Raw genomic sequence first — 25,582 nt, forward strand, 5'->3', positions numbered from 1 at the left:
TGTATGTGGAAAATTGACTCGCCCTACTGACGATAATGTAAGCATAGGAGTTGTTCCACTAATTAAACCCCTTTAACAAATCCTTCAACGAAGTACAGTGGGGTGCGTAGCAATTTGGGCGGCAGCCAAAGGCGGGGGCCTTGGCGGTCCGACCCCCGGCTACAGAAGCTAACTCTTGGGACATGGAATGTCACCTCTCTGGCGGGGAAGGAGCCCGAGCTGGTGTGTGAGGCAGAGAAGTTCCAACTAGATATAGTTGGACTCTCCTCCACACACAGTTTGGGTTCCGATACCAGTCCTCTCGAGAGGGGTTGGACCCTCTTCCACTCTGGAGTTGCCCACAGTGAGAGGCGCCGAGCAGGTGTGGGCATACTTATTGCCCCCCGGCTTGGTGCCTGTACGCTGGGGTTTACCCCAGTAGACGAGAGGGTAGCCTCCCTCCGCCTTCGGGTGGGGGGACGGGTCCTGACTGTTGTTTGTGCTTATGCACCAAACAGCAGTTCAGAGTACCCACCCTTTTTGGAGTCCTTGGAGGGTGTGCTGGAGAGTGCCCCCTCTGGGGACTCCCTCGTTCTGCTGGGGGACTTCAACGCTCACGTGGGCAATGACAGTGAGACCTGGAGGGGCGTGATTGGGAGGAACGGCCCCCCCGATCAGAACCCGAGCGGTGTTCTGTTATTGGACTTCTGTGCTCGTCACGGATTGTCCATAACGAACACCATGTTCAAACATAAGGGTGTCCATATGTGCACTTGGCACCAGGACACCCTAGACCGCAGTTCGATGATCGACTTTGTGATCGTGTCATCGGACTTGCGGCCGCATGTTTTGGACACTCGAGAGAGCGAGAGAGAGGGGCGGAGCTGTCAACTGATCACCACCTGGTGGTGTGTTGGCTCCGATGGTGGGGGAAGATGCTGGTCAGACCTGGCAGGCCCAAACGTATTGTGAGGGTCTGCTGGGAACGTCTGGCAGAATCCCCTGTCAGAAAGGGCTTCAACACCCACCTCCGGCAGAACTTCTCCCTTGTCCCGGGGGAGGTGGGGGACATTGAGTCCGAGTGGACCATGTTCCGCACCTCCATTGTTGAGGCGGCCGATCGGAGCTGTGGCCGTAAGGTGGTTGGTGCCTGTCGTGGCGGCAATCCCCGAATCCGCTGGTGGACACCTGGGGTAAGGGATGCTGTCAAGCTGAAGAAGGAGGCCTGTGGGCCTCCGGAGGCAGCTGACAGGTACCGGCTGACTAAGCGGACTGCGGCTTCGGCGGTCGCCGAGGCAAAAACTCGGACATGGGAGGAGTTCGGTGAGGCCATGGAAAACGACTTCCGGACGGCTTCGAGGAAATTCTGGTCCACCATCCGGCGTCTGAGAAGAGGAAAGCAGTGCACCATTAACACTGTGTATAGTGAAGATGGTGTACTGCTGACCTCGACTCGGGACGTCGTGAGTCGGTGGGGAGAATACTTCGAAGCCCTCCTCAATTCCACCGACACGCCTTCCTTTGAGGAAGCAGAGTCTGGGGACTCTGAGGTGGGCTCTTCAATCTCTGGGGTTGAAGTCACTGAGGTGGTTGGTAAGCTCCTCAGTGGCAAGGCCCCGGGGGTAGATGAGATCCGCCCAGAGTTCCTAAAGGCTCTGGATGTTGTAGGGCTGTCATGGCTGACACGGCTCTACAACATCGCGTGGACATCGGGGACAGTGCCTCTGGATTGGCAGACCGGGGTGGTGGTCCCCCTTTTTAAAAAGGGGGACCGGAGGGTGTGTTCCAGTTATAGAGGGATCACACTCCTCAGCCTCCCCGGTAAAGTCTATTCAGGGGTGCTGGAGAGGAGGGTCCGTCGGGAAGTCGAATCTCGGATTCAGGAGGAGCAGTGTGGTTTTCGTCCCGGCCGTGGAACAGTGGACCAGCTCTACACCCTCGGCAGGGTCCTCGAGGGTGCATGGGAGTTCGCTCAACCAGTCTACATGTGTTTTGTGGATTTGGAGAAGGCGTTCGACCGTGTGCCTAGGGGAGTCCTGTGGAGGGTGCTCCGGGAGTACGGGGTACCGAGCCCCTTGGTAAGGGCTGTTCGGTCCCTGTACGACCAGTGTCAGAGTCTGGTCCGCATTGCCGGCAGTAAGTCGAATTCGTTCCCAGTGAGGATTGGACTCCGCCAAGGCTGCCCTTAGTCACCGATTCTGTTCATAATTTTTATGGACAGAATTTCTAGGCGCAGCCGAAGCGTTGAAGGGGTCCAGTTTGGTGGCCTCAGCATCTCATCTCTGCTTTTTGCAGATGATGTGGTGCTGTTGGCTTCATCAAGCCGTGACCTCCAACTCTCACTGGGGCGGTTTGCAGCCGAGTGTGAAGCGGTTGGGATGAAGATCAGCACCTCCAAATCCGAGACCATGGTCCTCAGCCGGAAAAGGGTGGCATGCCCTCTCCGGGTCGGGGATGAGATCCTGCCCCAAGTGGAGGAGTTTAAGTATCTTGGGGTCTTGTTCACGAGTGAGGGTAGGAGGGAGCGCGAGATTGACAGGCGTCTGCAGTGATGCGGACTCTGCACCGGTCCGTTGTGGTGAAGAAGGAGCTGAGCCAAAAGGCGAAGCTCTCGATTTACCGGTCGATCTACGTTCCTACCCTCACCTATGGTCACGAGCTGTGGGTCGTGACCGAAAGAACAAGATCCCGGATACAAGCGGCCGAAATGAGTTTCCTCCGCAGGGTGTCCGGGCTCTCCCTTAGAGATCGGGTGAGAAGCTCGGTCATCTGGGAGGGGCTTGGTGTCGAGCCGCTACTCCTCCGCGTTGAGAGGAGCCAGTTGAGGTGGCTCGGGCATCTGGTTCGGATGCCTCCTGGACGCCTCCCTGGAGAGGTGTTCCGGGCATGTCCCACCGGCGGGAGGCCCCGGGGTCGACCCAGGACATGCTGGAGAGACTGTCGCTCGGCTGGCCTGGGAACGTCTTGGAATCCCGCCGGAGGAGCTGGCTGAAGTGGCTGGGGAGAGGGAAGTTTGGGCTTCCCTGCTGAAGCTGCTGCCCCCGCGACCCGACCCCGGAATAAGCGTAAGATAATGGATGGATGGATGGATGGATGGAAGTACAGTGGTACCTCTACTTACAAAATGAATTGGTTCTAGAAGTAGTTTCTTTAACTTCTGTAAGTAGAGATGCGTTTTCCATGTAAATGCGCTAATCTGTTCCAAGCTCCCCCAAAATCAGACATAAATCTTTTATAATACATAAAAATATATCAAAACACCTAACATATACATGTAACAATTCCATTACTGCACAATAAACATGAAACTAGAGTTGTGCATAATGTAAAAAAAACAAGAATATGGTAGAGAACTCTGGGATACACACATACACATATAGTACAAGTCCCTCTTGGCCAAATGGATGCCAGGAATGCTAGGCAATAGCCAATGGCCGAGCAGCCATAAGTTTGTTACGTTCAGTAAACTCTGGGAGCTGCGAGTACTAAGGATGAAACGATACTCGGTTTTATATTGAACCGTTCGTTACGCCCACTTTGATTCAATACGCAAAAATATTCGACGCAAATGAAAAGCTCCCAAAAATGTATTTTCCCATTTTTTTCTTGCGTGCGCTCGCTATAATGCCCGGGGTGCATCGAAAACTGAGGGCTGTGCCTTGAAAAGCTCTGAGACAGCGCCTCCCCGTGAGCAGCCCTCCTCCTCTCCTCCCCCAAACTGCATGGAGGGCGGAGTGAAGCACGCTGCATTCTTTTGTGGCAGAGGTAACAGACACTACAATCATGGTTAGCGAGGAAAGACAGAAGTTTGAGGAGGTGGCTTCAGCGTCGTACAGATCCGCTGTGTGGCAGCATTTTGGGTTTGCTGATATGCTATCCCCTCTCGTACATATTTCACAAAGACTGTCTTCCTTGATATTTAGAACAAAATCCTCCAAAACATTGTTACCGACTTGGCTGCTACAAACAGCCTCCCTTTGACAACAGACAGCTGGGTACCCCGGGAGAGCTACCTCACAGTTACATGATGAACAGTGAGTGCCAAATTAAGAGCGCTGCACTTCAAACTCGTCCTGTTTATGAAAGTTCATTGTCATAAGCTGGTGTTCTGCAGTAATGAGCAGACGTGACTTCTGTGGCGTTTAGCTTTTTTAATGCTCCGACAACACTCGCGTGCGCACACACACACACTAGATATCATCAAATAGCAAGCTAGAAGTGCTACATTAGATTACCCAAGTCCCATGCCATCGGCTATGTGAGCCCATAGTGATCATGGGACACGTAGTCCATCCATATGCTACATTGATGAATTAAAAACCGTGATGACTGAATGGAAGTTAAGCAGGCCAAATCAATCCATACCAGTGACTATAGATAATTCTGCAAATATTGTTAATTCAGTACGTGACACAGATGGACTCTGACCACAAATAGGATATTTTGCTCATGTGGTATACCTAGCTGCTAAGAGAGCTGTGGCAATCAACACTGTGCCTCACTTTACGAACGGTAAAGATTGTTCTCAGAACTTTTATACAAAATTTCTTCAGATCAGTAAGAAGTAAGCACATAAATATTATGCACTAAAATGCATGTTTATATGATGGCAATGTTATTTTTGTTTTGTTTGCAAAATTAAAAAAACATCGGAAAAGAACACTTGAATTTTTTGTTTCAGAGCATTAAATGAATTGAATTGAAAATCGTGTCCCTCATATCGAAAATTGTACCGAACCGTGACTTAAATGTGTCATTGCATCCCTAGCGAGTACCAGCCATACTGTATTTTTGCCTTTTGTATCCTGAACCCTAACAAAAGGCAATATTTTCCCATTGAGGTGTGTCTTAACCTGAAAATTCTGTCGGTAGAGATGATTGTAAGTAGAGGTACCGCTCGACTGGTAGTCCCCAAGGCTTTAATAGGCTTTTAAACTCGGGCGTGTGTATGTACTCCTTGTATTAAAAGGTAATTGTAAATGCCCGGGTAATCCATATTACACTACTCTGAAGCCCACAATGTCGCTAAATGTTTTAGGCAACAAATATGGATCTGTCAAACCAATCTGGGTAATCTTGTCAACTTACTGCTCCCGATGAATGCATGTTAATCGTTGTATACTTTCTGACAACACAATAATTCCCATTTGTTTTCGTGTCGAGTCAAATCAACTTGGATTGCCAAAACACGCTGTTAGACATCCAAAATGGCGGAAGGTTCTCGTTAGGGTGGTATTCACGTCAAGAGGACGTGACTGAAAAAGCCCTCAAGGGCAAGTGACAATCTGTGCTAATTTACAAATAACTCTATAAATATGATTTCCACATAGGTAGACATCGCATTTTGAGTCATGTAGGCATTGGGTAACAATATTATTATTGGTTTTCAAGTTTGGCCTTCATGGCTCAATATGTGATGTCCACCAGTGTGGACTGCAGGACCCATGTATAATTACAGGTATATTTTGCATTTATTGTTAAATATTACTTTATATAATTTTTCATGAATACATACAATTATAATTTGATAACATGTTAATAAAAACAAAATTATTAAAAATTAAAAATATAAACAGATATACCCAATAAAAGAGATGTCCCGATCCGATATTTGGATCGGATCGGACGCCGATATGGGCAAAAAAATGCGCATCGGTATCGGATCGGCCGACACGGAAAAATTCCGATCCAGACTTCCGATCCAGTTTTTTTGAAAGTCCGATCAGTGTTTTCCAGCTCACCGATATACATAATCCTTTCCAGTTTTTGTGTCGGTGTCCCTAAAATCCGGTCCGCATTTTACGGCACTCCTTCAACACACTGCATTACCGTCTCCCAATTTACCGAGAGACTTTATCGGTAAAAATGTCAGCTCTGTGGGATCGTTTCACCTTAAAGTACGACAAAGATGAAGAGGCAGAGTGCAACATATGCCACAATAAAGTCAACCGTGGTGGTAAAGCTGTAAGAGGTTTTAATACAAACAACCTAATCAAGCATTTAGCGACTAACAATATAAGAAGTATGTTAAGAAAACCGAAGACAAAAAGAAAGGTCCCACGCAACTAACACTGGCAGAAACTTTTGCTATGCGTAACAAACTGGTACTCGACAGTTCCAAAGCCTAGGGAATAACGAGTCATTGCCGAAGAATTCATTCTGGATGACGAGCCATTATCTCTCGTGAGTAAAGACGCACCATCCAACACTTTTATGCTGCGTTCCAGAGAAGTGGGAAGTCGGATTTATCCCACTCGGATGGTACCAGTTCCGACCTCAAAGCGTTCCAAGCAAATGTAAACAACAAAGATGGCTGATCGCGACGAGGTGTTTTTTATTTTGGCCATCCAAAGACATTTTGACCTCCAGCGAACTTGCCTTCCAATAAGCGATCAAATAGTAGAGGAAAAACGACGGCTGCGTTATTGCCCACACTGTAAAATGCCTTTTTTTTTAGTTACATCCTTTGCTGATCGTCAATATAAAAACATAGCACAACGTCTTACGTCAATATAAAAACATAGCACAACAAAGATAATTCACTGTATGAGAAAAAAATACATGGCGTCTCAAATAAACTTGATTTACGTCATTATTGTGTTATCATTCAATACGTTTTCTTGAGCGCCATTTTGTCCAGTGACGTCAGATTGAAACAACTTTGAAGTCGGGGTAGTTATTTTTTCTCCGACTTCGCGACTTGGACCTACCAGTTCGAGTGGCGTTCTAATGATATTTTCCGAGTCGGAGGCTGGAAAAGTCCGACATCATCTTTGTTGTGCTATGTTTTTATATTGACGATCAGCAAAGGATGTAACTAAAAAAAGGCAGTTTACAGTGTGGGCTATTAACGCAGCCGTCGTTTTTCCTCCACTATTTGATCGCTTATTGGAAGGCAAGTTCGCTGGAGGTCAAAATGTCTTTGGATGGCCAAAATAAAAAACACCTCGTCGCGATCAGCCATCATTGTTGTTTACATTTGCTTGGAACGCTTTGAGGTCGGAACTGGTACCGTCCGAGTGGGATAAATCTGACTTCTCACTTCTCTGGAATGCAGCACAAACATCGTGGGTGTCTAATAGATATCATATGTATATAGAACTAGATGCAATATGACAGACTGGACGCCGTTAGCAACACCTGCAATGAAAACTACGTGCGTTAGTAAACAGCCGCCATCTTAAAGCAGAAGACTTCCCTTGTAGGCTGTTGTAGTGAACCTTCCAAGCGAACCTAATTAACTTTTCATCTAAAATACTCCTAAATCGGCAAAATCTTGACTTGAATCTATCTTCAAAACAGTTTAAAAACTTTCACACGTCAAAAGTAGACAGAAGGGAAATGATGGAATAACGGGAGCAATTTTAACAACTTTAACAGTTGATTCGCAAAATTAAATGAATTGAATGTAGTTTAAAGCTGCTGATACAGAATGGGGACTTAACATTTTAAAACAGTAAATAAAATACTAACTTGATACCGAAATAGTCGTTTATTTAAACCTGAGAGGCTTTTTATACAATTTTTGTAACTAATGCACGAAACATTAAAAGCATCTAATAGCTTGGGAAGTTTGTGGGATTTTCCACTGACAGTTTACAATATTATTTGCACGTTTTACTGACTGACTATGCAATTTCTGTTTGTTATTTAGAATGTTTTATGTTTGTCAATGAATAAACAGGTCAGTTTCTTGTTACCAACCATTGTGTGTTATTCAAACTCACCTAATTCAGCTGGCTAGTTGTTATCAAGAGTACTAAAACCCTTTTCAACATGAGTCTGACAACTAAGTAAGGAGGCTAAATAACTTTAAATTTTAATACATGCTCAGATAGGCCGGTATCGGCCAGTATTGGTATCGGATCAGAAGTGCAAAACAATATCGGTATCGGATCGGAAGTGCAAAAACCTGGATCGGGACATCCCTACCCAATAATACGTTTTTTGTTTGTTTTTGTTTTTTTAATTTTCATACTTTTTTTTTTTTTGTTTTTTTTGTTTTTGTTTTTTTGTCATAGCATCTAAATAGTTGCCTGCTATTGAAAACAAAGGATTTCCAATTCATTTAACTGGGGTTTGGGGGGCAGGCTGTGAATGCTCATCTGTCAGTGCCAATGATGTCAACTGACTTCTCATGATGTCAGTGGCAGCCAATAAGTTGAGTAAGTTCCTTAAAGATGGTTAAGGTGTGTGTATGTGTGTGGTGGGCGTAAGGGGCTTATACCACATGTATTTAAATACATGAGATCCTCAAGGAAAACCACCCCCTTATTGTTTGTAAAAAAACAAATCCATCTTTTTTTCTTTTGAGTTTGTCATATGTTATCTGTGTTTTTAGTTATTTTTCATTTGTCTGACATTTTCCATCCATTGCATCTAACGTCTTGTTTCCCCCCCTTACTCCCCCTGCTCCTTGGGCTGTGTTGGTGCTCCAGAACCGACAAAACGTATTCTTTCCTTCCAAGGGTTGGCTGAGCTGGCACATCGGGAATATCAGTCAGGGGACTTTGAAGCAGCAGAGCGCCATTGCATGCAGCTATGGCGTCAAGAACCTGATAACACAGGCGTGCTGCTGCTCCTGTCTTCCATTCACTTCCAGTGCCGAAGACTTGACAGGTAAGATGGCGTTGTTGAAGTACATTTGGTGAAGGTGGAGGGATTGTCCATTTCGTTTGTCAACAAGCGGCTATTTTGTTCTTAGCTCATTAACTCTTCACACTTTTTAGGTCTTTAGCTAGAAAGCTCCAGTTAACAACTACAGAAATCCGAATTTGAATGAGTGCTATAGTTTTTATAGAAATTTGAGTACTGCCCATTAGGGCTGGGCGATATGGCCTTAAACATGTATCACGATAAATTGAGCAGATTTATCTCGATAACGATAAATGACGATAAATTCGCCCAAGCGTACTGTTATATAATTTGAAAATCTGAATCAATGCATGAAATACAGATTAACTGTTTCTTGTTGATTTATTTACCAGCATTCAATTTCATATACTGTATTTAACAATTGTACATGCAGTCTAAACATTAAGTTTATAAAAATGTAATGTAAGCAATAAGAATTCAAGTATGAACATTTATAACAGCGTGTATGACTTGAACAATGTACATTATCAAAATCAATATGCCTGTGCAAACATGTCATTGTAACACAAATGACTTGCAGCTTGAACAGTACACTTCAAAAAGACAACTTGTTAATGGCTGCTGTGACATAATTATTAAATACAAGTGTTTACATTATGGTTTCAGGGTCCCCCCCAGTGCATTTTTTAATAAATGCACGCACAAATGAAACCCCAAACAAACAGAGAGAGACACACACACATTAAAGCTATATTGATCTTCTTCAAATGAAACGCTTAAGATTTTATGATAGCAATAATGACACAGAAATAAGCACATACAGAAAAATAGCTGGGGCCATTTCTCGGTCATTATAAGTTTCGCCGTTGGATTGTACTTTAAGCTGAATGCTTTACCATCACAAAAGCTATCAGAGGAATCACACACAGACAGATACAAAATAATGCCACATAGTAATTGCTAGATGCAGTCCGTGCCCAATCCACTCATTAAGTTCAGCCGTTTCGACAAGTTAGAGCCGCTATCCGACTACATCACGTTCATTTGTAGCGTTAGCCGCTAGCTAGCGCTAGCCTGGCTACCAGTAGAAAGCACTGAAAGCACCATCTCCGGAAATTGTGAGAACAGCAGGGAGGACAGCGGGTGAAAGCCCGTCTGGATGCCACTAAGAGTCTACTAAATGTCGGTTAAAAGTTTGGTGAACCTCTCTTAAGCCACACTCCATCACGTTTTGCTTGTAGCGTTAGCTGCTAGCGTTAGCTTACTGGGCTTTTGTTTGATTGGCTCCTTGATGATCACGTGACTCCCTACGTAAGCCCATTGACGGTTTCTTAAAGGGGAATGAACATAGACGGACAACACAGAATCAAAGCGGGATGAAAAGACTATATTTTCTTGTTTTATTAATTTACCGAATTTACCGACATGGTCAAAATTACGTCGGTCATCGTTAAGAATTTCGGTGACGGTAAATTTTCGGTTTACCGCCCTGCTCTACTGCCCATTTAACTTCTACTTCTGCTTGACTGTTCACTGGACACTTGAACATTTGTATGTCATAACATGCATTGCCTACGCTGATAACGTTTGTTTCCAAAGGTTTGTTTTAGGAACACAAGTTGAATCATGCAATTGATAACCAGCTGAAAGCTAAATCCCAACAATGGCGTACTGCAAGCAACACGTCACTTTTGCTCATTAATATTCATGACGGTAGCCATTGTTGCTTGGTGGGTCGACCCCCCGTTTGTCGCTAATTGTAAATGCATGGAAATGGTTTACGAACGAGATGTTTACTAAGCTAAACCTACCAGTTCTATCCGAAAATTATTTCCCTAGTGCCAAATTCACTGGTAAAGATGTGGAAGAACATACAAATGTTCAGTTAAAGAGATGGCTTGAGTGTCGCGGGCTGAAAAAGAGCCGACCTAATCCAGAGTTAGCTTTTTTATTGACACCTTTTTCTTGTGTGCATTGCCTTATGCCACGGACAATGACATTTTCCTGTTTCAACAGTCTATCCTTTACCACCATATTCCCTGTCTTTCTTATATATTATATGCACTGGTTGTCTTGCGTCTCTGAGCGTTCTTTGTGGCAATTTACATTGCTATGCTTGTTAGACAGAAGCAGCACGGCAAAAAAATACACCACGCTAAAAAATAAGTGAAAACATCATAATGGCTTACCTCTGCGTCCTTTGTAGGACCACAGTCCCCAACAAAATGTTTACTGCATATGAAATGTGAATGGCTTCACCTTGCTGGCGTTAAACTGGTCTTTTGGACGTCCGCGCAAATTGATCCATTCTTCACATTTTGTCCTGAGTTTTTGGTTTCGGGAAACATATGAAGAAAGCATCCATATATGTCGTAATGTCCAGATTCGTTTCTACAAGTTCCATAGCAGCAGTTTTTGATTGGTATGTTCTTTTTTGAAAGATTACCTGAGCAAACAAGCAGGAATAACATGGATTCAATGCGAGGGCGTGTCTATAATGACCCACTTCCACGTTACGTTGGCGACGTCACAGTCTAAAAATAGCATTTGTGCGGTACGCTATTGTGGACAGGCAATAACAAAAACAATATTACCTTGACAATTTTTTTCCCCATAAAGTCCATGCATGCTACATGCCAGGATCTACGATCTGTTGTCACGCAAGGATATTGTCTTACAATCTAAGAAAATTGTTTTATGGGATATTCACGCCAAAAGACACACAGCTCAAAAGCCTGTAAAAATTCATAAATTAGTCTCACTGGACTATGAATACGCAGGGTTCAGGTCAGGAGAAACACTGTTGGGATTTTTGTTTAAAAAAAAAACACTTGGATGTGCTTTTTGGGAAAAAAAAAAAAAATTCTTCTCCCCTCCTAAATACATTGCCGAGGTATCGGACCTGGACTTCCTTAAAATCAGGTGACTCAGATAACAATAAGTGATCAGGATATTCCTAACCCCGAAATCCCACATAGTTTGTCACAGCTTTGCACCGATCTTTTGCGGTTGCCCAATACCCACTGCATATGTCTCTCATCCGGTTTGTAAACCTGTAAACGCATGCACTAAACATTTTGGTGCGTAAATAAACGGCAGGACTTGATCCGGCCGCATTTTGAGGGACCAGAAAATACATTGTCTGTATTTTTAGTTTGACAGACTGGAGAGGACTGACTCAAACCAGATCCGGATCGAAGCTGAGTGGATGATGTGGACCACCTTGTATTGATCAAAATAGAAACTTATTTGTTGCGTTTTACAGAAGGGAACTACGCTGAGCGGACATGGACAATTTGGAATTTGGGGGTAATACATATGTGACCCAGCGCAGCAAAATGAGTCACAGTAAACCCGTTTTCAAGGTGCTGGCTTTGGCATAATCAAAAGAGCTTTTCCAATGACAAATAAGGGTAGATTTTGATGCCCGCTGCAGTACGCACGCCCTAATAAAGCGCATCATCAGGCATGCATTTTAGCCCCTCCTCCCACCTACCCAGGCCCACTTTCGGCACGTAGGCCGGGTCTTCGGAGCAGCTGCTCAGTCCCTGATTTGGTGTATATCTGAAAATCTTCATGCATTCACATTCTAATTTTAACTCCTAACAAAGAAGGTAATCATTATCTTTCCACTGATCTGGGATTAATCGGGGATCCTCCGTGTGGATATTTACAAAAGCGGTAAAGTAATGAGCGATTGTTTATGCTATATTTTGACATAATTTCAAAATGCGATTTTGATTTTTTTTAAGCACTGTATGTTGTAGTGCTGTTCTGATCCGATACACAGTATCTGTATCGACGCAGAATACAGCTAGTATCGGATTTGGTCACAAGATCAGATCTAATCCAGTATTCACATGTTTGCAGCACCATCGTGACTTAATCACATTGAAACTCACAACCATTCCCATCTTTTTTCTCTACATGTCATTTTCCACCCAACAGATCTGCTCACTTCAGCACGTTGGCTATCAAACAGAACCCAATGCTGGCTGAGGCGTACTCCAACCTGGGGAATGTGTACAAGGAGCGTGGGCAACTGCAGGAAGCCATTGAACATTATCGTCATGCTCTGCGACTAAAGCCTGACTTCATCGACGGATACATCAATTTGGCAGCAGCTCTAGTCGCTGCAGGGGATATGGAAGGAGCGGTGCAGGCTTATGTGTCTGCATTACAGTATAACCCTGTAAGTCGAAAACTGCACCTTAAAGTACTTGACATGTGCCGGTATGATAACCTTAAGCCAAAATATGACGGTTTCCCAGTATCACGCTATTGCAATTACAGCTCTGAAATGTGTTACTTTGAGATCTGGGTTAAAAAACAAATCCATTGAACAGAATTTTTATTTTTCAAAACCTATGAGCAAATTGGAACATAAGTATAATGTTAAGTTGAAATAATTTCTTTAAAAAAAAATAAAAAAAAAATATATATATTATAAATAAAATAAATGCAGCCCTTTAGATGAACCTAAACCAGTGCTTCTCAATTATTTTCTATTACGCCTCCCCAAGGAAGACGTAAGTGTTTGGCGCCCGCCCAACTCCCTGCCGCCACTGTAAATAGTACCATTTGTCTATAATATTACTATTATAAATACGCCTCAGCCTCACATTGTGTCCTTTTTTTTCTATTAAAGAAAAAAAGTAACATAGATAAACTTATAATAAAGTATGACTTCATTAACATTGTTTTGCTTGTAACAGAAAAGACTTAACGCGTATCAATTTGCCTGAAGTAAAAAACAAAATAAAAAAGTCACATCCAAACTGTAAAAATACACTCAAGGTACATTTTTGACCATTTGATACTGAAAAATAAAATGTAATAAAATCAGTAAATAATGACAAATTCAAATTGATTAGAAACATTTACTCTTCAGGACAACATGCCAAAAAAATTTGACCGAAAAAACAAAACTGAATGGGGGGGGGGGGGGGGGGGTCTTTGGACAGAAGGAAAGTTTTTATTTTCGCTGATTCACCACAGTGCTCACTGGTTTACTGATATAACACTGACAAAGCGGGACGATTGTGACAACTGGCAATATTCGGCACGTTTTCGCTGAAAAACAATCAAGCGGCTTATCAATGAGATTGAGGTCTAATGTCTTTAAGTGGCGTCTTAACTGATTTGGCTTCAGACTCTCCGCTATAATCATTTTTAGACTCAGTAAACAGTGATCTTTCCTCATTTCCCACTATATTAAAAGTCAAAGCCAAAAGGCAAACGGCCCGAAAAAAGCGCATTCTCGGCGGCCGAGGGAGAACCGTAGGTGAGGGCGGTGGTCGTGACGATCCCAAGCCGAAAACGGCACTCCTCGGCCGGACACGTGAGAACAGGTGACAGGTATTCCCCTCACTATCCACTCGCGGGGGCCTGCGCTTGTCAGTGACGTTCCTTATTCTCGCTATATGAATATACAACTTTAGCATTTGTTAATAATATGCTCTGTGTGTAGTATCATCCATCGATTTTCCTTTTTAAATGAGCACTTTTAAGCGAACGCAAGAAGTAACAACGGGAACATTTTTAAACAGGCATTTCACGGGAGAGCATTTCGACTCTTCGGCCAATCACGGGAGAGCATTTCGACTCTTCGGCCAATCATATAGCGAGAGCGAGTGGATAGTGAGGGGAAGAGGACAGTGAACCTACACCGGAGAAGACAGTGGGTCGCTGCGTGAGTCCAGCTCTACATGAGTTTCTTCCGTGTGCTCTTGCTTACTTCAAAAATACTGCATGCACTTTGAAAATGAGAGCGCCACTGCCACCCACGGAGTGGATGTGGAAGTACACTTTATTCTAGTACGGCAAAAAAAAAAAAAAAAAAAAAGCATGTTCCCCGAGGTCACTCGCGCGGGGCGCGCCCCACCATTTGAGAAGTACTGACCTAAACCCACAGCCACAGCTCAACATCATTACCATCAGAACAAAAATACTTGAATTATTTTCCATAAAAAGCACGTGTGTATTACTCGTATCTTGTTTACATTATACACACACTTTCTCAACAGACAGTTGCCAAAGAGAAAAAAACATGTTTTACCACCGCTAGATACACTAAACACGCTGGAGTTAACTCTCGTACCTGGTGGGAAACATTCATGACATTGTTTACGAACCTTTAATTTTGTATAAATGCGAAATCTTATTGGAGCAGCCACCGTCCACAAACATGTTTTACATGTCAGTTGGCCCTCCTCTAAGCCGCGGCCGTCTGCTTTTCTGTAGCCAAAGTATTCCCATACCAAGGATTTCCTTTTTCTTTTATGGGGAAAAAGTTCAGGACTTCACCACCTCCAGCCATCGTGTAGCACAGCTGACTCACTGACAATAAGCAACAACCATTGAGGGAGGGTTGAGCGTTGCAGCTGCAAGCGAGGGATTTCTCCCTGCATTTTTGGGACATAAAATATAGCCAATACCTTAGGGACGGTATGATGGAAATTTTTTGCGGTTTTGAAAACGCGACGTTTTCATACCTCGGTATACCTTGAAACCGGTAATCGGCACATGTCTACTTAAAAGTTAGATGTATTCATCAGTAAGGTAAACAAATGTTAGCGTAAAGCAGTCCTTTGCATCATATTGAAAGGTGTGTTTTCTCTTTACCAGGATCTATACTGTGTTCGTAGTGACTTGGGAAACTTGCTTAAGGCGCTCGGGCGCTTGGAAGAGGCCAAGGTATGTCATTCAGGTCTGCCGCTGACAGTGATGGGGCATTTGATTGTTTTTTTGTTTGTTTGTTTTTGTTTTTTTTTTCGTTCCTGTGTTCTTTTTAAGTGTGACCCCTCTTACTAAAGTCATCTTTTTTCACTGACCTATTATTGTTTTTAACAATTAGCTACCCCCCTCCCATCTTTAGCCTTTTTTTGTCCAGTATATCAGAAAATGTAGTGTAGTATAAGTAAGTATGTCAGTATGCATTGCATAGTATTAAATCCCTTTGGTGTTTCGGACCATAAATTGTCTGAAGGACATTTGAAAAAAAATTATATTTGCTTCATTTTTATTCTGAAAATTTTTTGATAAAATTGAAACATTTTTTTCCCCTTTTAGTTTCCCCCCAGTTTAAACATTTTAAATTTCCCCCTCAACCCCGTATATTACCATTTGTCTTTATTCATTTTTATTTTACCTTGACCTTTTATAAAGGTCATCCTTCCCTTTAGGAAGAAAGGCTGCATTAACTCAAATACAACACATTGTAATCTTTCTGTGAATTTGATTGTTGATTCAGGGGCGGAAAATGCTGGCTAGGTCAGTGAAGAATATATGAACTGATAAATTACTAGACTATATCTGCAATGCTAAAGGTAAGATGGTTTGTAACCTCACCACTGTACTCCAGTATTTTCAACAATTAATAGACATTACACCTGCTCCCCCCCACCCCCATTCAGACTGAGTACTTTTAGGCTCCCATTTGCCACTTCAGTTCTTTTTCCATTAAATGGGGTTCCCTAGATCGGGTCAAATCTGGAGATGTGCAGTTGTCCGAGTGGTTACAGGCCATCTTACTTTATGATAGATGGGGGGTTGAGGAGTGGGGATGGAGTATCAGGGAGCGTCAAACTCCTCTGCTCTGTCGCTCCACCCCCCGCGCGCATGCTAAGGATTGGTGGAGTGTGCGCGCCAAGAGCTGTCTTCCTGACCTTTCGCCCATCGTCCCAAAGTGCCAGAGAGCTCTTTAGCAGTGCTCTACACGCACTAATTGCTGTTACCAGTTATTTGTCCCATATTTTCTATTATCCCTCAAATAGTCAACCATACAGTTGTAAAATCCTAAAACGTGGGTGCCTTTCTGGACAGTCCCTTCCATTGGTGTCAGGCAGACAGTTCACATTCTGTGCTCCACCACCTGCGTCAGATGCGGTTCTAAAAGGACAGGCGTGCGCAGCAACAGCGATGACTTCTTCATTTCAGAGCTGTGGAGACTTCTAGATCCAAATAAACCACAGACTTTTCTCCCTACCCCATTGGCCAGGATTCAAGAGAGCAGGCCAGGACAAAGCATTTTAAGTATTAAAACTTTTCCTGTAAAGGCTAAAAGGCAGAAAATCAATGATTAATTCTTCTTCCATTTTGCTTCAGATCTGTAATTCCCCCAAAGCAATGGGATCAGTTCATTATGTTGATGATCGAGCCAGTAACTGCCGTCCTGTTGTGGTAACGAAGTTAAATCCTTGCAACCGATTGAAATTGAACCTACGGACACAGAAAAGCCTTTCTTCCCCACAGCAACCCCAAAACATTTTTGTATTTTCTTTTCAACTAAACGTTTTTCGCATGAAATACTACTAAATATACTGTGCTGTGTTATGTTTGTTGTGTTTTGGAAGAACCTGCTACATTTCCATATTGAAAGACATGCATTGTTTATCAAATTTACTAACAATGTTGTTTCTGATTTTGTCTCTTTTGGTTTTTCCTCAACTGAAATTGTTGCATAGAAGGTTTCAGGTGGGTGACACTATTCCTGCGTAGGGGCCCGGCGGAAAGGAACACTAGGGGCAGCGTCAGTCTTCTCTTCTTCCAGCCAGCCGCGGCCACCACTCTGACAAAGTCCAAAAATATGGTAACGGGTTTGTAACGGCCAGCAAAAGAAAAACCACTTCACTTCATGCTTGAGCTCCTCTCTTGTGGCATCTCTTGAAGAGCAAATGAAAAAAAAAAAATAGCAAAAATTACAGTAAGCATTTTTAAGATATGCTTATACATATTACTGAATTCTATATTAGGTATATAGAAACTTGGATTTGGACGCAATAGTGGTGAAAAACAAGTAAGAACACCCTAACTCTTACGTAACTCTTGATTATTTTTTTCCAGTTTTGTTTTATTTTTTCCTTCTTTATTGGGTTGCAGCGCTCTGATGATGCAGATATCGCGCTGTGAGTCTACAGCGACGCAGGGGCTGCGCAGCGATGCCTACCAGGCAACTAAAAAGGCACAGCGCGCCAGCATGCGACCCCTACCCCAATCCCTATGGCCTCTCGGTTGCAGACCGCTCTACCCTTACAACCAGCCTCGCTCCCAAATACCCCGATATCTCTGAACTTTGTCATGTACAAGTTTGCTCTCCACAGTCGCTACTGACATAAAATTTTTCTTATTCGCGTTACAATGTAGGCACTTACTTATTGCTTATTATTATTTAATTTTTTTCAAAAACCCATTTATTTAATGAGTGGGTATGGGTGTGTGCCAGTCTGGTTTGGCAGGTTGTCTGTCATAGGGAGAAGGTCTGTAGCTGTTGAACCAGGTCATTCAGCAAGCGAAGCAGTAAAGCAATGGCTTTTGCCAAGAGCAAAGCCGCGCAAGCGTGGTGCATTGTGGTGGTGGCGGCAATACAGACACCCCGCGCGCCTGTGATTTTGTCGCGCATGCATTTCAGGGACCATCACCTGCACAATGTTCTCCATCGGAGGTTGTGAAATGTCATGTCCAGATTAAACAAACAGGTTGCCAAATAATACAATGTAACAGTAAAGGAAGGGTGTTTTGATGAGATCGTAATGTATGTACGTATTTTGCCACAAATCTTTTAAAAATGTGGCCATAACTGCACGATGAGGGCCAATGTGTTGGTGTTGGTTGGATCCGCGCAGCGTAGGAACAAGCAATGCAGCTTAGCGCAGCAGATTTAAGCGCATGCGAGCCCATGCTGTAGACTCACTTTTTGTTTTCCCTGAGATTGGTCACTAATTTTACTTTCTCTGCCCTTGTTTGTTTTTTTTTTCTTGCTTTTATTCTCAACCTATTTTTTTTATTTTACAATCCCTTGTCCTCTCTTTACTATACTTGCCCTCCCTACCTATTCTCTTCCTCTCCTGTTGCTTTTTCCATTGAAAATTCAAGGCTTGCTACCTGAAAGCCATTGAAACACAGCCCAACTTCGCAGTGGCATGGAGCAACCTTGGCTGTGTGTTCAATGCCCAGGGGGAAATATGGCTGGCCATACACCATTTTGAAAAGGTCAGTTGTTTTATTTTACAATATATGGTATGACTGTAATAACAAATATTGTGATATTATTAATGCCTATTATATACATATTGCTATCATATTAAAGGCTGTGACACTGGATCCAAATTTCCTTGATGCATACATCAATTTAGGAAATGTCTTGAAGGAAGCCCGAATCTTTGACAGGTCAGTCATTTCCCTCACGCTATTTTGCCATGTATTCCTATCCCGTCTGTTAAGATGAAATGTTGTTAAATTACAAAGCTGCATTCAATTTTAGGTGGTTGCTTAAATATTCACGTTGGGCATACTATATCATGTTTTCAGAGCTGTGGCTGGATATTTGAGAGCTTTGAGTCTTAGTCCTAACCATGCAGTTGTTCATGGAAACCTGGCTTGTGTCTACTATGAGCAAGGCCTTATTGACCTTGCTATTGACACCTACCGTCGAGCTATTGAACTGCAGCCACACTTTCCAGATGCCTACTGCAATTTGGCAAATGCCCTAAAGGAGAAAGGCAATGTAAGGCAACAACTTGTCCACAGATTTGCATAAATGTAAAGTAGTTTTGAGTATCTTTTACAACATAATACAAGTCTCTGATTAATGTTAAACTGGCCGATGTCTTTCCAGGTGTCCGAGGCAGAAGAGTGCTACAACACAGCTTTACGCTTGTGCCCAACACACGCTGACTCCCTTAACAATCTAGCTAATATCAAACGTGAACAAGGCAACATTGAGGAGGCAGTTCAGCTTTATAGGAAGGCCCTAGAGGTACAGCTTGAAGATAGTTGTTTTTACCAATGTTTAAAACGTTTAAGACGTTAAACATGATTACCAAAATGGCTATTCACAGGTGTTCCCAGAGTTTGCTGCAGCTCACTCCAACTTGGCCAGTGTCTTACAACAGCAGGGCAAACTTCAGGAAGCCCTCATGCACTACAAGGAGGCCATCAGGTTTGTATTCGTGCAGTAAGAATATTTATGAGTGACTGGCTATTTGTCAAGAAAATTTACAGTGGGAATGGAAAATATTCAGAGTAGACCCACTTAAATGTTGATTGAAATATAACACAGCCATAAGTGGTCTCAATAGGTACTTGGTAAAAGCACCCTTACGAGCTAATACAGCCAATAGTCTTTTAGGGGAATGTTTTTCACAACTAGATTTTATTTCATTATTGACTTCTGAAAAGTAGTGATTCTTCATTCTAGTTTCAAATTAAGATGTATGTTGATCATCCTGTTTTCTACGCATTAATTTTCATCAATTTCAAACGGGGAAATATAGTTCACAGGGCTCTAGGCTAACATTTTTTACTAGGAGCAGAGATTTTGGAGGTGCACACTGTAAATCGACTTGCAAAGTTTTCCTTTAATTTTGCTGTCGCTTACCGCTGTAGTTGCATCACGCCCCATGTGTTGGCGTTCAGCTCAACAGCGATGACTTTCGCATTTCACCATCCCCTCCCATGCCGTGTCGGACTTGTACAGCCTGAAATGGTGCTGGCGGGTTTTTTGGAAAGAAACTACTCACTTATTGTCCTTTTCGCAATTGTTCACAAGTGCTGTCAAGTTTTCCTGCTACCCAAATTATAATCTGCTCCACATATCGCCCACCTAAACCTTCTTTTTCTGTTGTATGTTGCCAAGTGTATGTTCCCTTGGCAATTGTTACATTGTTACATTACTGCCAACTAGTGGATTTAACCTTGAAAGGAGCTTGTCACAACAAATAAAATACAAATAATTACTCGTACTAGCTCTAATTTGTCTCAAAATGCGACCATTTGGTCGCAGTCCGGGGCCCTGTTTCAGAAGAAAAAAAGTTTCATTGTAAAATAGATTTGTAAATATATTGGTAGGTCATCGGTAATTACAAAAAATACATAAACAATATTTATTCTTGCCTTGGCTCAAGAAAAGTGGTCCAGGGGCTCATGTTCAAAGCCGCTGAATCATCTCAAGACGGCCTCCAGCAGTGTTGCTTTGGCTGTAGCCACACCCTGGTCTGTCTGCTTGTCTCTCCAATAACTGAGTGCTGTGGCTGCTGAGATGACATCTGCTATTGTAGCTTCTGAGTAGCTGATCTCCTTTGTGAGTTCTTTAAAAGGTCTGAATACTTATGGCCAGGTGATATGTATGTATTTTTTAAAAAATCTGCAATAATTTCTCAAGTTGTATGTAAATTATTGAGGGGAAAAAAATGATCTAATGATTTCAGCAAATGGCTGCTGTAGTAACATTTAAGGGGGTCTGAATATAGAGTGCTGTCATAACAGCCACAATACCAAATCTGTCTCTATAATCGCAGATCACAATGTGCATTCAATTAAACTTCTGAACACTTTTTATGTGATTTACAGAATTAGCCCCACATTTGCAGATGCTTACTCAAACATGGGCAACACATTGAAGGAAATGCAAGATGTTCAAGGAGCCCTCCAGTGCTACACACGTGCCATCCAAATCAATCCTGCTTTTGCAGATGCTCACAGCAATTTGGCGTCAATACACAAAGTATGTGTTATTGTAATTTGCTTTTGGCTGACACACTGATTACCCCTTTAAAATGTATTCACTATACCTATCCTATTGCATGTACTATTAGAACTAGAAACCATAGTTGTAGGATCTTTCCTGCTATAAAGTGCATGGATCAAAGGACAAAGTACTTGCGCAGTTATGACTTCCTGATTATTTGAAATATGAATATAATACATTTCAAATATATTGAACTATTTGGTGTTGCTGGACTTTTAGGATTCTGGGAACATCCCAGAGGCCATTGCATCTTACCGCACCGCCTTGAAACTCAAGCCTGATTTCCCTGATGCTTACTGTAACCTTGCACATTGCTTACAGGTTAGTGTGATTTTTAGTGTGTGTGCCGTGTATTCCTGAAATGACTGTGGTAATTTATGACAACATTTGTAATTTCTTTTTCTGTAGATTGTGTGTGATTGGACAGATTATGATGACAGGATGAAAAAATTAGTGAGCATTGTTGCTGACCAGCTGGAGAAAAACCGTTTACCATCAGTACATCCTCACCACAGTATGTTGTACCCGCTCTCCCACGCATTTCGCAAGGCCATTGCTGAGCGCCATGGAAACCTCTGCCTTGACAAGGTACACGCTCTGTTGAGAGCAAACGTCATTTGGGAAAATTTTGTGTTATGGGTCAGGGGATACTGATTAGCAAAATATATTGAGGATGATGTTCCAAAGTCACCATCAAACTTCTTGTGTAGAATCTGCAATAAACTCCTCACTATCCCAACCCTAAATATTTGCTTCTTGCACAGATCAATGCTTTGCACAAACCTGCCTACGAGCATCCAAAAGATCTGACAGCCAGCGGTGGGCGTCTGCGTGTTGGCTATGTCAGCTCAGACTTTGGAAACCACCCGACTTCTCATTTGATGCAATCTATTCCTGGGATGCATAATTCTGAGAAATTTGAAGTGAGTCAACTTCAGTTTAAATGTCAATTTTCTAGCTGCTAACGTGATTGGTAGTGTTTCCCATAGATATCATATATCTGGCTAGATGTTTCGTGCTCAATGGAGACTGACGTTGGTTAGCACTTGACCATTCGATCCACAACATAAGTCATTGGACTGTGTACTTCTGAATCTATGTATTGTTTAATTGTCAACCGATGGTCAACCTCCAGCCTGATTAACTGCCATGTTAACAGTACTTTATATCCAATCATGTGATTGGAAATCGGGCCGATCGAGCCATTTTTCAGAGGATCGGAATCGGGTGAAAAGGATCGGGTTTTTAATTAAAAAATATATTTTTTCATGTTTTAAGGGCTATCTAGAAATACAATGGCATTGCCAAAACAAACAAAAATATAAAGATTTTATACTTTGCAACACTCCCTGAAGAAGAGCAAGTACTGTAAACAATACAGTACAGTAACATGTTTTGAACTTGTTAAATTTCAAACCGATCCAGTGGAAATGAATTTTTTGGTTTGGTTCGTGATCTTCTATATATTCTGCTGTAAGCAGCGAATGCAATACTGAGACTGCCAAACTGGACTCCCTCAACACCCCAAGTGCACCTACATTTTCTGTTTATGAAGGTTATGAACTGAAACTCTGGGAAAGGGCTGCCTTGGCAGAGTCCAACCCTCACTAGAAATGAATACAGTTCACTGCTGGCATACGGAGACTGAACTGCCCGTATCGGGTTGTGCTTTACCTCACATTTTACCCTCCTGATTACTGTTTGTAAAGTCATATTCAATCAATTATAATTTTTTTGTGCCATTCTCTTCTACGCCAAGGTGTTTTGCTATGCCCTGAGCCCTGATGACAGTACAAATTTCAGAGTAAAAGTGGTGGCAGAGGCTCATAATTTCACAGACCTATCTCAGGTAAAGTATTCTTATTTCCTACCGATGGCACGTGTACCGATTTTTACAGATGCTTGTACCTCTTCTTGTAGATTCCTTGCAATGGCAAAGCAGCTGATCGCATTCACCAGGATGGAGTCCACATTCTGATTAACATGAATGGCTACACCAAAGGGGCCAGAAATGAGCTGTTCGCCCTACGCCCAGCACCTATTCAGGTACGGTTAACATTAGAGTGGTACTGAAAGCCGCCCTCCCAACAAAAGTCATTTAATTTTCTCCTTTTGGATCAGGCGATGTGGCTAGGTTACCCTGGAACCAGTGGTGCTCCCTTCATGGACTATATCATCACCGACAAGGAAACTTCACCTGGGGAAGTAGTTGAGCAATATTCTGAGAAGGTTGCATACATGCCTCATACCTTCTTCATTGGAGATCATGCCAACATGTTTCCTCATCTAAAGGTTTGTCCTGCCTCATTGTGCTGTCACTTACTTTGAGTGTTTTGCTTGCCTTCTTCAATAGTTGCTGAAACATAATGGTGCCGCTTTCTCTTACCCACAGAAAAAGGCAGTGATTGATTTCAAATCAAATGGACACATCTTTGACAACCGAATTGTTCTCAACGGTATTGATCTGAAAGCCTTCTTGGACAGTCTGCCAGATGTTAAAGTGATAAAGGTGAATGACATTTTTAATTTTTGATGGGAATGCTGATCATTGATGATGATGATTTATAACTGCTAATCTAGTCAGATAATGACACATATTCGCAATACTTGAATGACGATGGTTTTTGTGCGTGTGCGTTTGGTTGCGATTTGTTGAATTTGGTACTCAAAATTTGGCTGCAGCAATAATTTTGAATCCATTCACTTGGCCAGATGAAATGTGACAACAATCAGGAACCTGCTACAGACACAAATGGAGCTTTGTCAATGCCTGTGATCCCCATGAACACAGCTGCTGAGGCAATCATCAACATGATCAACCAAGGCCAAATACAAGTCACCATCAACAGCTTTACTGTCAGCAATGGCCTTGCTACCACACAGGTATGCGTTCAACTCTTGATTATTTTCCTATACAGGTAGTCCCCTGTTTATGACGTTCCCGACTTCCGTGATTTGACTTCACGACATCGGAGTCTCAACCGCCATTTTGTCTCCAGTTGTTTTGTTTTTTTCTTCTTAAATAATCTTGACTTTTGTTTTGTGATGCATGCTTTTATTTTGGAGCAGGAAGCGTAGAGCAGGTAGTACTTGTGCACGCGAGTAAGCGCGCATCTACACACGAACCTATTTGCTCCCACAAAAAAGTTGGGCAGCTGAGAGAGGGAAAAGAACGGCTGCAAGCCTGTGCGCACATTTGTTTCTTGTGAAGCATCCACAAAGGCAACACCTTTTGTATTATTTATTGTGCGTTTTCAATTGTGGTGGAATACTAGGGTTCGAGTTTATGTGATTGTTTTTGATGATGTGCAGACACTGATATATGCTAATCATTTGTGTGGGTTGTTATAGATGTATCAGCAGCTAGTTATAAAGGCACATTTGAGTTGCTGTTATTAAAGATGAAACTGATTTAATTTAATTTTTATTTTATTATAGTTTCATTCTGCAAATGTCATGAGCAGCTGAATGAAGTCAGTAAACCACCGAAGTCTGACATTTCTGAATTTAGCTCAGTGTCTAGCTAGGGCTTAGCTCCAACGGACATTACAATGACGTATAATACATGTTTTTGCTTAGTTATTTTGAGATTTAGAAGGTATTTAGGGATATTTAGAGGGTTAATTCCAACTTAGGTGGAAATTTGGGTTATGTCGCCAGCATAGGAACGGAACTCGTTTATAACCTGGGAACTACCTGTATTTATCTAACCAGTGAGGATGGACATTTTCTCTAATGGTGCTATATTGTTTTGTACATTCTTGTCTTTAAAAAAATGTTTAGATCAATAATAAAGCTGCCACTGGCGAGGAGGTGCCACGCACAATTGTTGTGACAACGCGATCCCAGTATGGTCTTCCAGAGGACTCCATTGTTTACTGTAATTTCAACCAACTCTACAAGATTGACCCACCAACCCTCCAAATGTGGGCCAATGTAAGTCAGAGATGCCTCTACTCTGGACTATACATGAAAATCCTTCTTTTTATTTTTTTATTTTTTTAATTTTTTTAATGTTTTAAACTGCTTTCCCTACAGATCCTAAAACGTGTGCAGAACAGTGTCTTGTGGCTCCTTCGGTTCCCCGCGGTGGGTGAGCCCAACATCCAGCAGTATGCTCAGAACATGGGCCTACCTAGTTCTCGCATCATCTTCTCTCCTGTGGCCCCCAAAGAAGAGCATGTAAGGAGGGGTCAGCTAGCTGACGTGTGCTTAGACACACCTCTATGCAACGGTCACACCACAGGCATGGATGTCTTGTGGGCTGGGACACCCATGGTCACAATGCCAGGTGAGGCTTCAGTTCAAGAAGAATAAACAGTGTTAACTTATTCTTACCCATTAAAATCCTTGTCAAGGTGAAACTCTTGCTTCACGAGTAGCAGCTTCACAACTTAGCTGCCTTGGCTGTCCAGAACTCATCGCTCATAGTCGACAGGAGTATGAAGACATAGCGGTCAAGCTGGGCTCTGACATGGAATA

General features: G+C 42.6%; 1 protein-coding gene across 3 annotated transcripts in view; it reads left to right on the forward strand.

Moving 5' to 3' along the window:
• The window catches only part of ogt.1 (O-linked N-acetylglucosamine (GlcNAc) transferase, tandem duplicate 1), a 28,882-nt gene that overhangs the window by 2,150 nt on the left and 1,150 nt on the right, over positions 1-25,582 (forward strand). Inside the window, exons 2-21 of one of the 3 annotated variants that reach the window (XM_057850392.1) lie at positions 8,418-8,598; positions 12,523-12,766; positions 15,202-15,270; positions 18,448-18,564; positions 18,662-18,741; positions 18,883-19,078; positions 19,190-19,330; positions 19,413-19,513; positions 20,923-21,076; positions 21,320-21,421; positions 21,509-21,688; positions 21,865-22,023; positions 22,860-22,949; positions 23,021-23,146; positions 23,222-23,392; positions 23,493-23,609; positions 23,813-23,983; positions 24,884-25,036; positions 25,139-25,391; positions 25,459-25,582. In XM_057850392.1, the coding sequence (XP_057706375.1) occupies positions 8,418-8,598; positions 12,523-12,766; positions 15,202-15,270; positions 18,448-18,564; positions 18,662-18,741; positions 18,883-19,078; positions 19,190-19,330; positions 19,413-19,513; positions 20,923-21,076; positions 21,320-21,421; positions 21,509-21,688; positions 21,865-22,023; positions 22,860-22,949; positions 23,021-23,146; positions 23,222-23,392; positions 23,493-23,609; positions 23,813-23,983; positions 24,884-25,036; positions 25,139-25,391; positions 25,459-25,582 (2,929 nt within the window). Of the gene's footprint in view, positions 1-8,417; positions 8,599-12,522; positions 12,767-15,201; positions 17,165-18,447; positions 18,565-18,661; positions 18,742-18,882; positions 19,079-19,189; positions 19,331-19,412; positions 19,514-20,922; positions 21,077-21,319; positions 21,422-21,508; positions 21,689-21,864; positions 22,024-22,859; positions 22,950-23,020; positions 23,147-23,221; positions 23,393-23,492; positions 23,610-23,812; positions 23,984-24,883; positions 25,037-25,138; positions 25,392-25,458 lie in introns of those variants that run through there. The other 2 variants (XM_057850393.1, XM_057850394.1) reach the window with 2 other exon arrangements.

Source organism: Corythoichthys intestinalis, chromosome 11 (genome assembly GCF_030265065.1).
Source record: "Corythoichthys intestinalis isolate RoL2023-P3 chromosome 11, ASM3026506v1, whole genome shotgun sequence".
Taxonomy (NCBI): Eukaryota; Metazoa; Chordata; class Actinopteri; order Syngnathiformes; family Syngnathidae; genus Corythoichthys; species Corythoichthys intestinalis.